The sequence below is a fragment of the Melospiza melodia genome, chromosome 30 (genome assembly GCF_035770615.1).
Source record: "Melospiza melodia melodia isolate bMelMel2 chromosome 30, bMelMel2.pri, whole genome shotgun sequence".
NCBI lineage: Eukaryota > Metazoa > Chordata > Aves > Passeriformes > Passerellidae > Melospiza > Melospiza melodia.
The window spans coordinates 1,767,743-1,783,279 of record NC_086223.1 but is presented as its reverse complement, the minus strand read 5'-3'; the positions used below and the strand labels follow the sequence as shown (position 1 = coordinate 1,783,279).

The following is a 15,537-nucleotide window of genomic DNA, read 5'->3' as shown; positions in this document are numbered from 1 at the left end:
CCGCGGGGGCGGGGCGCGTACCTACGCGTGCGCGCACACGTAACGCGCGTGCGAGCGGGGCGCACACCCCCAGGGAGGCAGCGCCGAGCTGAAACACCCCTAAAAAGGGCTAAAAACAGCGTAAAAACCACAAGAAATTTGCATTGAGGGCGTGGCGGGACTCGAACCGGGGACCTTGGGGGTCCGTGGCTCCGGTACAGGGAATACCTGGGAGAGCGCGCGGCGAGCGGGGGTATAGCTCAGTGGTAGAGCATTTGACTGCAGATCAAGAGGTCCCCGGTTCAAATCCGGGTGCCCCCTCGAAGAGTGTTTTTAATCTTTTTACCCATTTTTTTCGGTTTTTTGTCTGTATTTCCGGGGCATTGGAGGGGGAGGTTTCAGGCGGGTCGGCCACATTTGCGCGCGCGCCCGTAGCCTCCGTTTCACGCACGGAACAGCACGGAGTGTACACTAAAACATTACCCAGCCACACACCTTGAGCAACGGGGGTATAGCTCAGTGGTAGAGCATTTGACTGCAGATCAAGAGGTCCCCGGTTCAAATCCGGGTGCCCCCTTATTTTGCTTATTATTTTTTTCCGCCCTTCAATCCCAAGTTTTCTCGCCCCAATTGTCCGTGGTCGTTCTTTCCGTCCCCGTCGCTCCCTCCCGGTGCCGCCGGTGCCGGTGAGGGTGTCTCGGTTCCCGCCGCCGCTAGGGGGCGCCACGCGCGGAGCGAGGTGGGGCGGGCGCGTCACGTGACATCCGCCGCCTCTTCCGCCGCCAAGATGTCGAAGAGAGGTGAGGCGGGCTCCGCTCTCCGCCGCCATCCGGCTCCATCCGCCGCCATCCGGCGTCCCCGTGGCCGCCCCGGCTCAGCGGGGACCCGGGAAGAGGCGCCTGGGCCCGGGCGGGAGCGGATATCGCGGGTCATGGCGCCGTCGCCCTCCCCGTGAGGCCGCGGCCGCTCCGTGAGGCGGCACCGGGCTCTTAACGCTCTTCTCGACCCGCAGGACGCGGAGGTTCGTCCGGGGCCAAGTTCCGCATCTCGCTGGGTCTCCCGGTGGGGGCCGTGATCAACTGCGCCGATAACACCGGTGAGTGCGGGGCTTGGGCCGGGAACCGGGGCAGCCCCTCGGGAACCGGGGCAGCCCCTCGGGAAAGGCCCCCTCAGTAACCTCACGGTGAGGTGTTCCCTGAATTCCCAAACCTCCGTTTATCCTTCTGGAATCTTCGCTGGGCCCGTGGTGGTGGCAGCGCCGTGGGGTGTCCCTGCAGTGGGACGTGTCCCGTGATAAGGGCGGCGCTGCTTCCCGGTGTCTCGGGATAACGGCGGCGCCGCTCTCCGCAGGGGCCAAGAACCTCTACATCATCTCCGTGAAGGGCATCAAGGGCCGCCTGAACCGGCTGCCGGCGGCCGGCGTGGGTGACATGGTGATGGCCACGGTGAAGAAGGGCAAGCCGGAGCTGAGGAAGAAGGGTGAGTGCCGCCACCGCCGTCCCGAATTGTCCCCGGAGAGTCCCGGAGTCACCTCCCCCCTTCTCTAAAGCACTCGTTGGGTCCGTGCCGTGGCTCAGGGAGTTGTCGTGGAAGGGCAGAGCAAAGGCGCCGCTTTTGGGTGAAGTGGCAGCTGCTGGTGCTGTTGATTTCAATCAGCGGTGGGACACGGGGTTTGGGAGTCCTGGAGTGGGCTGGGTGGGAAGGGACCTTCAACCCCATCCATGGGCAGGGACATGTTCCACTGCCCCGGGTGGCTTTGGACACTTCCAGGGATCCAGGGACAGCCACAGCTGCTCTGGCAACCTGTGCCAGGGAGGAATTCCTTCCCGAAATCCCTTCCTGGGCCCAGCTGTCCATCAGTAAAAGAGAAATGATGTCACATGGATCCATAAAATTAAAAATTAAGGGGTGATTTGGATGGGAAGAAACCTTAAATCTCATCCAGGTGCACCCCCTGCCATGGGTTTGCTCCTGCTCCAGAGGAGTTTTTGCTGAATATTGTTTGTGAATTAATAATTAACTCCAGAATAAAGGTGTAAGAGTGAGAAAACTCTGAATTTTCCTAATGTAGGTGGAGCAGATATATCATGGTCAGTTTTAATGGGACTGTTGACTATAAAGTATTAACTTTTGAGTAAAACACCACAAATATGGGTGCAAAACAGCACCCACCCCGGATCTGGGTTTGATTCCTGTGGAATGTGTGCTTTTCCTGAGGGCTGTGACACTTTTTCCTCCCAGTGCATCCAGCAGTGGTGATCAGGCAGCGGAAATCCTACAGGAGAAAAGATGGGGTGTTCCTGTACTTCGAGGACAACGCAGGAGTGATTGTAAATAACAAAGGAGAAATGAAAGGTGAGCCTGGCAGTTGTGTCCCATGGGGAAAAAGGGGAAAAAGGAACTCAAGATTCCCCTCAGAGAGTGGGATTTTGGCTGGGAAATGCTGCCCTGAACCACCTGTGAGCTCTAAATCACAGAATTCCAGAGTGGTTTGGTTGGAAGGGAGCTCAGAGCTCATCCCCAGGGATATCTCCCATTATCCCAGGGTGCTCCAGCCTGGCCTTGGACACTTCCAGGGGCAGCCACAGCTTCTGTGGGATCAGGTGAGCCTCACTGACCTTGGGCTGTTGTTGTTGTCCCTGTTTTCCAGGCTCAGCCATCACAGGCCCCGTGGCCAAGGAATGTGCAGATCTGTGGCCCAGGATCGCCTCCAACGCCGGCAGCATCGCCTGATCCCGATCCTGCCCCTGGCCAGGGATACAAAATAAAACTCCTTCTACCAACTCCGTGGTGTTTTCATTCCAAACCAGGAGCAGGGTTGTGCTGGGAGGTGATTTCATGGGAAATCCCAGCTGGAAAATGGGATTGGGGGATTTGAGTTCTGTTTTTTTTCAGGCAGGTTCCTGAAGAATCCCTGGAGTGGCTCAAATTTTAGTGATCCTGAGTCTGAGGGGAGCTGGGAGCGGTCTGTGCCTTTGTGCTGGAGCTCCCAGAATTGGAGAAATCCCAGAATTTTCTTCCAGAATGGGCAATTTAGCTGTTCAGAGTGAAACAGTGCCTGGGGCTGAGCTGAGGGATGATGTCCCTTGGCTGGGCACAGGGCGAGGCTCTGCTGTCACCTGGAGAGCCTGGGCTGAGCCTGGGGTCAGCTGGAGCCTTCAGGAGCAGAGTGAGGTGTCCAGGGAAGAGCTTGGGCTCTTTGTGGTGCTCCTGGAGCAAAAGGAGGAGGAATGGTTTGGGTGGGAGCTGGGATTCCCTGGCCCACAGGACGGGGAAACTTCACCCCTGGGCTCCCAGGTGACGGTGGGGTGGCTTTGGGGCTCTGCTTTGGGTCCCCGATGCCTGGAATGCCAGCCCTGACCCCAAACCATGGGGCTGGAAAAGGGGCAATTCCCACCTCCAGCCCTGACCCCAAATCACGGGGCTGGAAAAGGGGCAATTCCCACCTCCAGCTGGCACCGAGCTCATCCCCGCTGCACTTCTGGAGATTCCTGGTGATTCTGGGCCATTCCTGATGGTTCTGGGTCATTCCCGATGCCTCCTGTGCCATTCCTGACATTCCTGTGCCATTCCCGACGTTCCTATGCCACTCCTGATGCCTTTTGTGCCATTCCCGATGTTCCTGTGCCACTCCCGATGCCTCCTGTGCCATTCCTGATGATTTTGTGCCATTCCCTCTTCCTCCTGTGCCATTCCCCATAATTTTTTACCATTCTCGACGTTCCTGTGCCACTCCCAATGCTCCTGTGCCATCCCTGATTCCTTTTGTGCCATCCCAAAGTTTCTGTGCCATTCCTGATATTCCTGTGCAGTTCCCAATGCCTTTTGTGCCATTCTTGATAATTTTGTCCCATTCCCGATGTTCCTGCGCCATCCCCGATGATTTTGTGCCATTCCCTGTTCCTCTTGTGCCATTCCCGATGTTCCTGTGCCATTCCCTGTTCCTCTTGTGCCATTCCCGGTAATTTTGTCCCATCCCCGAAGCTCCTGTGCCATTCCCGGTAATTTTGTCCCATCCCCGATGCTCCTGTGCCATTCCCGATGATTTTTTTTGCCACTCCCGGCGTTTCCGTGCCGCGCTCAGAGCGGGAAGGCAGCGACACCTCCTGGATTCAGCAGCACCATCCCAGGCAAGGCTGCACAAATCCCCGCTTTGGGCGGGGTTTTTAAACCTCTCTGACCCTTCCTGGACATTCCTGGCTATCCCAGAGCAGAGTGCAGGCAGCAGGAGCAAACCTGGCCAGGGATTTGCACATGCCGAGGATCACTGTCACGAAATTCTGTTTTCAGAATTTTGGAGCAGGTGAGCACACGTGGATTGATTATTCCCTGCAGCTCTGGAAGGGCCCAGCGCTGCTCTGGGGGTGATCCCAACACCCCAAACCTGCAGCTGGAGGGGATTTCTGTCTTCCCAAGCAGCGGCCGTCAGTCCAGAAGTGCCGGTGATGCCTCAGGTTTTAATTTTTATATTTTTATAGATTCTGTGCTGCTTTAGTGTGTGGATCTGGGCTTGTACGAGGGGATGGTGAGCTCTGTGCACAGAGCAGGGAGACAAAACAATTCCTGCTCCAGCTGGGCACCAAGGACAAATGATCCAAATCTCAGCCCAGGAGCACAAACACCGTGGGCTGGAGAGAGAAAAACAAGAAGGATGGGACTTCATAACCCAAAGATTGGACAATTAACTCCAACATTCAAATGGAGCAGAACTTATAAAGGTGAGAGACCCTGTGAGTGGTCGCGGATTTTGTGACCATTTTGGGTTCATTTTGTGACCATTTTGGTTCACCTTGGGTGCAGCCCTGGCTGGGCTCTTGTGCTGTCCAAGGTGGATCCATGGAGGAGATGCTTTCAACAAATCCCTGCTTTAATCTGGAATTCTGGCCTCAGTTCCCGCTCAGCCTTCTGAAAGCATCACAGGGGCCTGCCTGCACTGTGTAAGGAACCACCCCAATAAAACCCCAACAAATCTGCTTTTGTGGTCAGTTTTACCGCTCCTACTTTGTGAAGGATTTCTCCACAGCTTCCAGAGCTGGATTAAACATTTTGGGGGAGGATTTTTGGTGTTGCAGTAATTCCTGAGCCAAGCTGGGCACACCCTGACACCAAACAGCCTGTGGTGACATTTTGAAGTCAACGCTGGAAATGCTCCTTTCCTTTGAGCCACATTTGGGGCTTTTTTAGAGGGAATCAGGTGGGAATTCAGTACCAGCCTTACCAGGAGCGTGGTGTGAGGGCAGTGAGGGAGGGCTGGGTGTGCCAGGCAGGGCTGGGAGCAGCTGGAGTGTGGCAGCCACCCCTGGAATGTGACAGAGCCACGTCAGTGGCCACAGGGAGCCTCACCTGGCCATGAGGAACCTCACCTGACCACAGGGAGCCTCACCTGGCCATGAGGAACCTCACCTGACCACAGGGAGTCTCACCTGGCTATGAGGAACCACACCTGGCCACAAGTAGCCTCACCTGCAGAACCTGCCCAGGTGGGGGTATAGCTCAGGGGTAGAGCATTTGACTGCAGATCAAGAGGTCCCCGGTTCAAATCCGGGTGCCCCCTCCCCTTTTACACCTTTTTATCCCCAAAAATGTGGTCGGGAACCCGGAATTCCCAGGTTTTCCCCTCCAAGGTGCGTGCAGGCTCCGTGCGGATTCCCAGCAGAGGGAGTTGGTGAGGAAAGGGAGGAGGATTTCGGGAAGATGTGGGTTTTGTGCTGGGATTAATTAGCTTTGCTGGGATGGTAGATGAGCAGGGAATTCCTGCTGGGAATGCCCATGGGAAGCAGGGGTTTAGCTCAGGAGGAGAGGAAAGCATTTGCAGATTGAGTTCCCTGATTCCACCTGCAGGTGCCTCCTCTTTTCTCCTCCTTTTCCTCATCCTCTCCAGCCTTCCTTCTGCACAAATCCTTCAGGGGAGGGTTGGGAAGCTGCTGTGGGATGTTGTGCTGGGCAGGGAATGTGGGGTGGGAGCACCAAGGCCTGGAAAAGCACAGGGTCAGGAACCCCTCACGGGAAATCTGGGCCTGCCCGAGCCTCCCCCGGGCTGAATTCTCTGTAGGGAGAAATTCTGGGAGAAACGGGGAAAACTGAGCTTGGATCTGGGAGGGGGGGAAAACTGGGAGTCCTAAAAAAGTCCTCAATGTACCCTCAGAGGTATTCTGCAGGGGGTGAGGGGGAACTCCCACAGTAATCTATTTATTCAGTATTCCTAAAAAAAAAAAAACCAGCCAGTGCTTCTGAGGTGATTGAACTTCTTGATTTTCACTCCTGTGCTTTCCTTTCTTTTAGTGGTCATGGGATGAAAATCCCCCAAAATAGCATGTTCTTCCCAGAAAAGAATGGAAAAAGCTCTGTTGAACAATGTGTCTTAAACCAAAAAAAAAAAACAACAACCAAACCAACCAAAAAAACCAAACCAAAACCCAAAGCAACAAAACCAGCATGCAAAATACACTGGGAAATCTGTGGAGTGAAGGAAAAACCCTCAGCTTACACTGGGCACAGTCTGTCCCATCAAGAACAGGACAGGCTTCTCTGTGCCATCTGTTCTGTGCTGTGTCACCTCTCCTGCTCTGGCCACCTCACCTGGGAAGAGAAAGGGGAATTCTGAATGGCTTGAAAGGGTTTTGAAGTCTGTCTGACAAAGTGTTGCATGTATTGGCGACCCGGTGTCTCAGGTGAGAGCACAAAGTTCTCCCTTCCCCTGGCATGGCACGTTTCTGTTCCAACCTGCAGAGCATCATTCCCTCAAAAATATTGGGACTAACCGCTCCTATAGAAGGAAGGAGGAATTTACAGATTTTCCTGAGGAAAAGAATGGGCTCTAACCATTTTTTCCTGCCCCAAATTAGGCGTTAAATGTGTATCAGGAACTTGGAGACAGCATTTTTCAGAGAAGGAAAGCGGAGCTGGTCAGTTCACTGGTGGTGTTTGAGGTTTTTTTTTGGAAAAGCAGGGTGTCCCTGTGGCTGTTAGAATTCAGTAAGACAGGAACTATTGCCCTCCAGTGGTTATACAATCACAGAATCACAGAAGGGTTTGGGTTGGAAGGGACCTTGTGGAACACCCAGTTCCCCTCCCTGCCATCACCTTCCACCACCCCAGTTTGCTCCAAGCCCATCCAGCCTGGCCTGTCCTCAGGCAGTGATGGGGTTCCCACAGCTCTTCTGGGCAACCTGCTCCAGTGCTTCTCTTGGAATGCTGCAGGACCTGATTTTGCACTGACTTTACTGTCTGCCACTCAGCATCTGTCCTTTGATGCCTTTTGGGTCAATGCCAACTATTGCCAATTTTTTTTTCTTCCCTGCTGAAGCACATATTTTTGTATTATGTGATTAGGCAGAAAATACTGAAGAGCCTTTAGTATAATCTGTACATCCAGTGATACCAGCAGGGAACCAGAGAGTTAACCACCCAACACATCCTGCTTTTCACCTTTAAATACACACCTTATTGTATAAACACAAGTGTACACCAAAGCCTCAGTTCTGTGCCTTTGACCTCCTGAACACAGTCACTGCTGGAGCGTGTTTTACTTAGCCAGAAGCTCAGCACAGAAACTCAGGGACATCGGTGTTTAACAAAGGGTTTCATGCAGAGTGGAGATAAGAGATGCAAAGACAATGCTGTAATCAAGGTCTTAACAATTGTAGGGACATCATTCCCCATGGAGAGGATTTGGGGTCCCGCTCTGGGGCAGGAAAACCTCCAGGTTAGTGAAGGGACTGAATTAAATGGTTTTGCATGGGAGGCCTTTGTTAATCAAGTCTGTCTGTGGTGCACAAGAGGTTTTATCCAGAATGTAGTAAAATACTTGGAAAAAATCCTTAGCATCAATCTTTGCAGGATAAATGTGCTTGTTGCATTGTACCCCTTGAGGCTCTTTCTCTCCATGTCATTATAATGCTTTGTAGATCTTCTTGTAGTGAAGATTATAATTATTTATTATTTATTTATTATATTATTATATTTTTGTTATATATTTTAATTATTTACTAGTATATTGTTATATATTTATTATATATAAGATTATAATATATAATATTATAATGTAATACAATGTAATGTAATATAATAATATATAATACTATACTACACTACACTATGCTATATTTTACTATGCTATTATATTATATATTATTACATATTATATAATAATATAATATAATATAATATAATAATATATAATATAATATAATATAATGTTATATATTATATTATATTATATTATATTATATTATATTATATTATATTATATTATATTATATTATATTATATTATATTATATTATATTATATTATATTATATTATATTATATTATATTATATTATATTATATTATATATTATTATATTATATTATATTATATTATATTATATTATATTATATATTATTATATATTATTATATTATATATTATTATATATTATTATATTATATATTATTATATTATATATACATATATAATTATATATATTATATATTATTATATTATTTTTATTTATTATTAAAATTCAGCTGAGGCTGAATTTTAGCTTGAACCTAATCCCAGCAGCTCCTTCAGAAAGCTATGCAGAGAAGACAAAGCCACATAGCCAAAAACCATTTGCAACTGATCCTGTATGACGATGCATAAATCTAAATGCCAGTTTTTATTTTGACATGCCATTTGATAGCACAGCTTTAAACTCCAGATTCACTGTTGGGCCTCTAAATTAAAATTAACAGTGAAGCATCTACTGGCTGCGCCAGGGCTCATTTCCCCTTGTTTAAAACATCTTGTGCTGCTTTGTTCAGCGGGTTCAGGTTCTTGATCTGTTCCATATCACGATCCAGCTCATCAAGGTGCTGTTGAGGGCTGTCTTCTGATGTGTATCCATAGAACCTTTGGCATCCTGAGTCCTACACAGTTCACAGTTCAGATCCTTCTCTCCCTCTTTTCTCGCTCTTACCGGCTTTGTGCTTTTCCCCTTTGTTCTAATCCAGAGTTCACAAAAGGCCTGTTTTTTTCTAAAAATGGTTCTTAAAACCGACCCTACTCCACGGCTCTCTCCCACCCCGCACCCCAGTGCGTTTTGTGTTGATTTCTGAGCTCCTTTGGTGCTGTCAGACCGTGCGTTTTCGGAGCTGCCTCCTGTTTGTACAGCGCATTGTACCCATTGCACATTGCTGTGCTCGGCTCCAGCTCTCCATAAATAATGAAAACATGCAGGGCTTGCTGGCACAAGTCAGCACAGCAGCATTTCCTGAGGCTCTGCTGTGTTTCCGGGAGCTCCACTTTGCTTTTGAGCCTGCTCTGTGAGCGTTTTCCATAAAGCTCCACCAGTGTGTGTGCGTCCTGCAGCTCCTCTGTTGCAGGACACACAGCCCTGTGTTGCACCAGTGCATGCAGAATGCAGGAAAAGGGCTCAGCCAGCTTCCTGTCCCCTCCCATCTCCTTCTCAAAGGCAGAAATAAATCAGAGCCCTGCCCGGAGCACAGGAGGGAATATCCCAAATGATGGGGGAACTGATATCCCAAATGATGGGGAGGAAGGTGAGCTGTCAGCCCACCTTGCTGTCAGACAAGCTGCGAGCCTGAGCTCTCAGCAAATATCTGTGTGGAGTGACTGGAGCTGTGGCTTTAGGATACAAAGCAAATTTGGGTAGAAAAAGGCAGCTTTAAGGAATCTGCTTGCCATACAAACAGCATCTGAAGCATCATGGGCAGCAGCAGCAGCAGCAGCAGCAACCACCCTCCTGGATGTTTGCCAAGTGGAGTTATTTTTGCATTGTCAAGTGCCTTCAGATAGTTCTTCTGAAGGGTGCTACATAAATAAAACAACTGCCTGATTGGTTTAAAGTGAATCTCTTGAATTTTGGCTCCCCCATTCTACAAATTGCACGGATAAATTTCCCCGCTTCAAAAAATTAAACCAGATCTATCACGGGTGAAATGAGATTAATTTTATTAAACACAATAGTTCATTAGTGAAGAACCAGAAATTTTGTGTACTTATGCATAGTCTGCGCAGAATATTTTACTTCAGCTCTTTCAGATGTAAATAAGATATAACGCTCATTGAATTGCTTTTTAGCCATCACAGAGCGATAGAGAGCAGTTGCAGTGCTGTGCTCTAGGTTACAATCCAGAATTCCTGGGGAACACGAGGCAGAAATTGGCCCTGGGGACCAAACCCGTACATCCAGGGGCTGATTGGTGTGGGAAGCACCTGAGGGATGATGGAGGTGGTTTGATGATGCTGCTGAGGCAGAGGGTGGGATCATTGCATCCCACTGATGAAGGGCACAGCTTGTCCTTTGGAGAGAGAACGAGGAGCTCAGTGCAGGAGCCCCAGGAATTCAAACTGGGGCTCCAGTGACTGTGCAGACACTGCCTTGAGGGTTTCTCCAACTCAAACCAGAGCAGATTCTGCACTGGGTGCTGAGGAGGTGAACGAGTGCTGGATGAATTCTCAAGGAGTGGCACCGAAATTCCTCCTGTGTAATTGCACATTTGTGTGCCTGCACCTCTTTGTGTTGAGTAGGGACCTTGTGTGAATATGTTTGGTGTTTTTCTGACACCACAAGCTCTCTTTGTATCCCATTTTATTCCCGTGTACACCAGAGCAGACCAGCAGACCCGTTAATGTCAATCCTGAGTCAGACAGCAGGATCGATCTTTCGAGGCAGTTCCATCTCTCAAGTGGCTGATCACAGGAGCTGCACAAAGATTTCTGCTTCTGGAGCTGAATTCCTTGTGATTATGTGGTAGCATTGTGTTGAGGCACAATTAGAGGAGTTCTTCCTAATCCTGCCTGCCTTTGCTATAATTTTCAGATCTCTGTTTACTCGGTAACAAATCCATGGCCTCTTGGAAGACACACAAATGGTGATGATGAAATAGTAGATTTTTCAGCTAATTACAACATAAACCTGTGCAGCTCTCATTCTTTTCTGCCCAGAGCTGTCAAGGCTCTGCAAGGTGACCTTCTGCCCCGCAGCACTGTGCTGTGCTGAGGCCACCAAACTGCCACATGCTGGGTCACAGAATAAATAAATCCACCTGTCCAGGTGTCATTGCTGGTCCTGTTTGGCCCTTTGGACTCACTTGACCACTTTATAGAGCCTTATAAACTTGATTTTTTTCCCTTAAAAAATAATAAGCCCGCCTATATTTAAGGCATGAAGTGGACATTATCTCCTAAAAGATACAGCCAGGGAATGGTTAAGCTTTTCAATATCCTCAGGTGGGAATTAGGGAGCAAGAATGGATGCTTTGTAAGGAATTACTGGTTATTATTACAGACCTCTGAAAAACAGACATGAAATTAGCAGTTGTGTGTCATTTCATTACTGCTTTGGCAGTCTGCTTTCTTTTCCTTTAAGGCTAAGATGGTTGCTAGGGTTTTGTAGTGAATAACCTTTTTTGTGTTCAGCTCAAGGCGGGGTGTAATTATTTTATAATTTTGGTTTGTGGGGCCATTTTAGACCTTTCCAGAGAAAAATAATTCATCTTTTGTTAACCCCCTTCATACTCAGCTGCCAGTCACTCCACAGACAGAGGAGCTCTGTGTCTGTGCTCATCATCGGCGCTTGGCACTTGCCTGAGAATCCAGCACCACCCGTGAGATGAGCACGGACTTGACATTGTTATACACTGGCACTGAGTGACTTTGGAAAGTGAAGCTCCCTGTTAAAGTAAATGTCTGGTTGAGTGGCAGCGTCTCTGTGTGCAGGAGAGGTCGTGGCCAGCAGCTGCTGGAGCCAAGGAAGCACATTTAGGGCTGACGTGCTGCAAAGTGACTGAACTCTTCCACTCCAGGGCAAGGACTCACTTCTGGGAGTCAGCAAACTTACTCTTCTGCATGGCTGTAGTAAAGGTTTTCCCCATCAGGCTGTTTTTTTTGGGACATGGCAGCTCTCTGTTTAGTTTTTATGATCAGGGAGCTGGCACACTGCTGTTGTGGGGAGAGACTGAGAGAGCTGGAAGCATTCAGCCTGGAGCAGAGAGAGAGACCTTAGAGATCCCTCCAGTACCTACAGGGGCTCTGAGAGGGCAGAAGAGGGACTTTTGACAAGGGCCTGGAGTGCCAGGACAAGGGGAATGGATTCCCACTGCCAGAGGATGGGGTTGGATGGGATATTGGGAATAAATCCTTCCCTGTGAGGGCGGGCAGGCCCTGGCATGGGTTGCCCAGAGAAGCTGTGGCTGCCCCTGGATCCCTGGAAGTGTCCCAGGATGGAGCTTGGAGCAGCCTGGGCTGGTGGAATGTGGAATGAGACGGGCTCTGAGGCCCTTCCAACTCAAACCATTCCATGATTCTATATCTGTATTCTGTATCTATATTCTAACTGTGTTACAGCTGTGCGCTCGGAGAGCAGCAGGACAGGCTCTCAGATCAAAGTGGGTGTCTTGCACACAGGTATCTCCATCTGAGCTGCTTATCCTGGGTCACTCAGGGGTCCTGAACAGCAAGTTCATGGTCAGTCATCCAAAGGTGTGGTTTGCCCTCCTGCAAAACAGGGAGGATTTGTCCTCCCTGCTTGGTCAGTTGTCCCAGGCTTCACCCAGAGGACTCTCCCCATGGGCTAAGACCCGCGCTTGCTCTGCTGCAGGTGTCTCCCGTGGGCCAAAGATCCCACCTGTGTGAGGCACAGGTGGACCTGCAGCATCTCTGCTGAGCCCCTGAAGGGTTTTCCAAGCCACAGCCCCACTGGCACCCGGTCCCTGCTGCAGCCCCAGTGCAGCTCACACCCGCAGGGAGAAACCTCTGCCGTGCTCCTGACTGCCCTGCGTGGCTGCAGTGGCATGGCTGCTGTGCTGGCACCTCAGTGTTGGATGAAATGCTGCAATCCAGAGCTGCAGACATCACGGTTTGGGTTTTTTTTTTCCCCCCCTTTGCTAATTGCTTCCCTGCACGCAGAAATTCTCAACCGATGCGAATGCTGACAAAGCCCCTGGGAGCCAGCCTTGCTGGGAGCTGCTCGGAACGGCAGACACCACGTATTTATGGGTTGGAAAGTGGTTTAAAATGACAGGAAACATATTTCTGCTTAAGGTGTGTCTCTAACTTGGGATCCATCACTTGTGCACGTTGCTGTAGCAACGCTGCAGTGGCATGGGAGTTGCTTTTAAGGCTGATTTCCGAGCACATCGTGGCAGGAGCTGTTACCAAGCAACCCACTCCTATGCTCCCACAGCTAGGAAATGCAGCCAGTGCTTTTTAATATTGCCCAGGAATTTGATCATGTGTTCATTTTGCCAACTTCGGTCTTTCTGAGGCTAAATAATTGCTGTGGAGTGCTACAGACAGATCCCTGTTTTGTGGGGACCTCCCCATCCACGGTTTCTCTAGCAGGAATTTTCAGTATGGGAACACCCATAGGGAGGTAAAGTCAACAGTCCATTTCTTTACCAAAGAAAAAAAAAAAAAATAAAATAAAAGGTTGTATTCAACACATGCTGCTGAAGAATAATTAAAGGTATTAAAGGTAGACCATCTGCCAGGGTGGGAGGAGCTGCATCCTTTGATTCCCAGCACCTGATCCAATGTCCTGTTCCAGGACAAGCCTCCCAAAATGCAGGTGTGGAAACACTCTTTGGGAGTTTCTCTTAGTCTCTGCTCTGATTCTCATTCCTTCTGTTTTATCTCCCCAGTACTTAGAGTGGTTTTGATAATAATCTGCTTGTAGAGAAGGATTAATTAAATTAGTGAATTAGTAAAGTATAGGAAATCATGAAGATGGTGATGGTCCATTTAATGATATTCTGAAATCAAGGGCAAGCCCTTAACTTTGGCCATGGAATTCATGAACGCCAAAGCCTGAGATTAATTTGTGCTTGTGCTTATTGAGGCAGATGTAAACACTACATTTGGTGGCACAGCTTTTATATTGAGTTTGGAGGATTTTTTAGCAGCACGTGAGAATTTGTTTGGATACAACAAGAAGGCTCCTAGATGATTTGAGTGACTTGATCTACTGGAAGGCATCCCTGCCCATTCAGGGCATTGAAACAAAATGATCTTTAAGGTCACTTCCAACCCATGGTGATTCTATGATTTTATTTGGGTGTCACTGTGCTGTCCTGAAAGAGGCAGTACCAGCTTGTTACAGCGACTGTAGACATGATCCTTCATATCTGGTATCAATTTTCTTTTAAATAACAATTATACCCGCCCACAGTGATATTTAACATTACTCAATCCTTGTAAAAATTATAAACTTAACACCAACCCTAAAGGCACTGTGATTAGTCCCATATGTTGACACTTAATAATGCCCTGTGTGCTCTTATTTCAAATTCCCTGTTACGTTGTGCTGTGCCTGTACTGTCCCCTTAGAGTGCTCATTGTCAGGGGAAGTAATTTCACATTGCACCTGTTTAGCAAACAGGTTGTGAAAGCTGATCTTTGTTGTTTTGAGAGAATACATTTTTATCACCTTCACAAAAATGGACTGGTGTTGTTTTAATGGGGTGTGTCGCGGCCTCGCTGAAGCAGAGCAGAGTCCTGTGCCTGCACAGCTTCAACCCAGTCTCTTGCCAGCTGTAACTGGTCCTTTTCATCTCCTGCAGTAAGTGCTAGTGAAGAACAGACAGCTCCAAAGGCAGCAATTTCCCATTTATCCACAATCTGTGGATAAATGTGACTGGATTCTGACTGCCTGAGGATCACCAGCACTGTAAATCCCAGTTAAAATCTGGTTTGTTTTATACGTCTGGAGGGATTCTGCCTGAATAGTTTTAGATTATAAGGATAACACTGCAATGATTTGTTGCCCAGAGAAGCTGGAAATGTCCAAGGCCAGGCTGGATTGGTCCTGGAACAACCTGGTCTGGTCAGAAGTGACCCTGCCCATGGCACAGGGTGCAAACAAGATGAGCTTTCAGGACCCTCCCAACTCAATGTCAATATTCAGTATATTACTTTCACTTTAGATATTCCATCACAGCCAGGCTAAAGATATTTGTTCAGGAGTGACACAGCTCTGCCAGGTGGTGATTGCTGTGGAAAACCTCTTCCTACTTCAGTCTGTATATGATGCCATTAGATTAAAAGGATCCACCTGTAGGTTGGCATCTTCCCCCTGTCTGGGTTATGCTGAGAGAATCCATACACCTGTGACTGAATTATATTTCCATTCTGTGTTCTCTGTATGTGCTGATCCCCAGTCCCCATCATCTGAACACATTTCAGGTTATTTGGGAATCTCTTTAAGGCAAAATGTTGCTTTAATGAATTTTGAGAAAGAGAAACAAAACATCAAAAGGTGTTTCAAAAGCCAGAACACTCGGGGAATAAGTGACTGGAAATGGAGCGCTTCATCCAAGGGAAAATAATAATAATAAGAAAAAAAAAAAAGAACCAGGACAAATATTTATCTTTATCATGCTTTAAAGGATTCCTTTTCTTCTCAGACATGAAGCAGTTGGTGCAAGACAAGCATGCTAGCAGCTACTACCCATGTTAGATCCCTGTTGTGCTCAGGATGGCAAGGAAAGAAAACAAAACCTGTGTGAATCATTGTTTTCCAAAGATGCTGCTTCCCCTGCAGATATTTACGGGTTGTTTTTTAGGAATCTTT

At 48.5% G+C, this 15,537-nt stretch overlaps 1 protein-coding gene and 3 non-coding genes across 4 annotated transcripts; all 4 read left to right on the top strand.

Annotated features, from left to right (window-relative positions):
- The first annotated feature begins 228 nt into the window (after window positions 1-228).
- On the top strand, window positions 229-300 carry TRNAC-GCA (transfer RNA cysteine (anticodon GCA)). The gene has a single exon. It is a non-coding gene; the product is annotated as a tRNA-Cys (tRNA).
- Window positions 301-484: 184 nt separating this feature from the next.
- On the top strand, window positions 485-556 carry TRNAC-GCA (transfer RNA cysteine (anticodon GCA)). The gene has a single exon. It is a non-coding gene; the product is annotated as a tRNA-Cys (tRNA).
- A 162-nt stretch (window positions 557-718) lies between these two features.
- Window positions 719-2,762, top strand: RPL23 (ribosomal protein L23). Its single transcript, XM_063178891.1, has 5 exons — window positions 719-779; window positions 992-1,075; window positions 1,330-1,458; window positions 2,221-2,334; window positions 2,630-2,762. Exons 1-5 carry the CDS (start codon window positions 767-769, stop codon window positions 2,710-2,712), a joined length of 423 nt encoding a protein of 140 aa, XP_063034961.1. The 5' UTR covers window positions 719-766; the 3' UTR covers window positions 2,713-2,762.
- A 2,699-nt stretch (window positions 2,763-5,461) lies between these two features.
- Window positions 5,462-5,533, top strand: TRNAC-GCA (transfer RNA cysteine (anticodon GCA)). The gene has a single exon. It is a non-coding gene; the product is annotated as a tRNA-Cys (tRNA).
- The last annotated feature ends 10,004 nt before the right edge of the window (window positions 5,534-15,537 follow it).

Coding starts and splice junctions, on each gene's coding strand:
- RPL23 (XM_063178891.1), top strand. Junction 1,076..1,329: donor CAACTGCGCCGATAACACCG/GTGAGTGCGGGG, acceptor CGCTCTCCGCAG/GGGCCAAGAACCTCTACATC. Junction 2,335..2,629: donor TAACAAAGGAGAAATGAAAG/GTGAGCCTGGCA, acceptor CCTGTTTTCCAG/GCTCAGCCATCACAGGCCCC.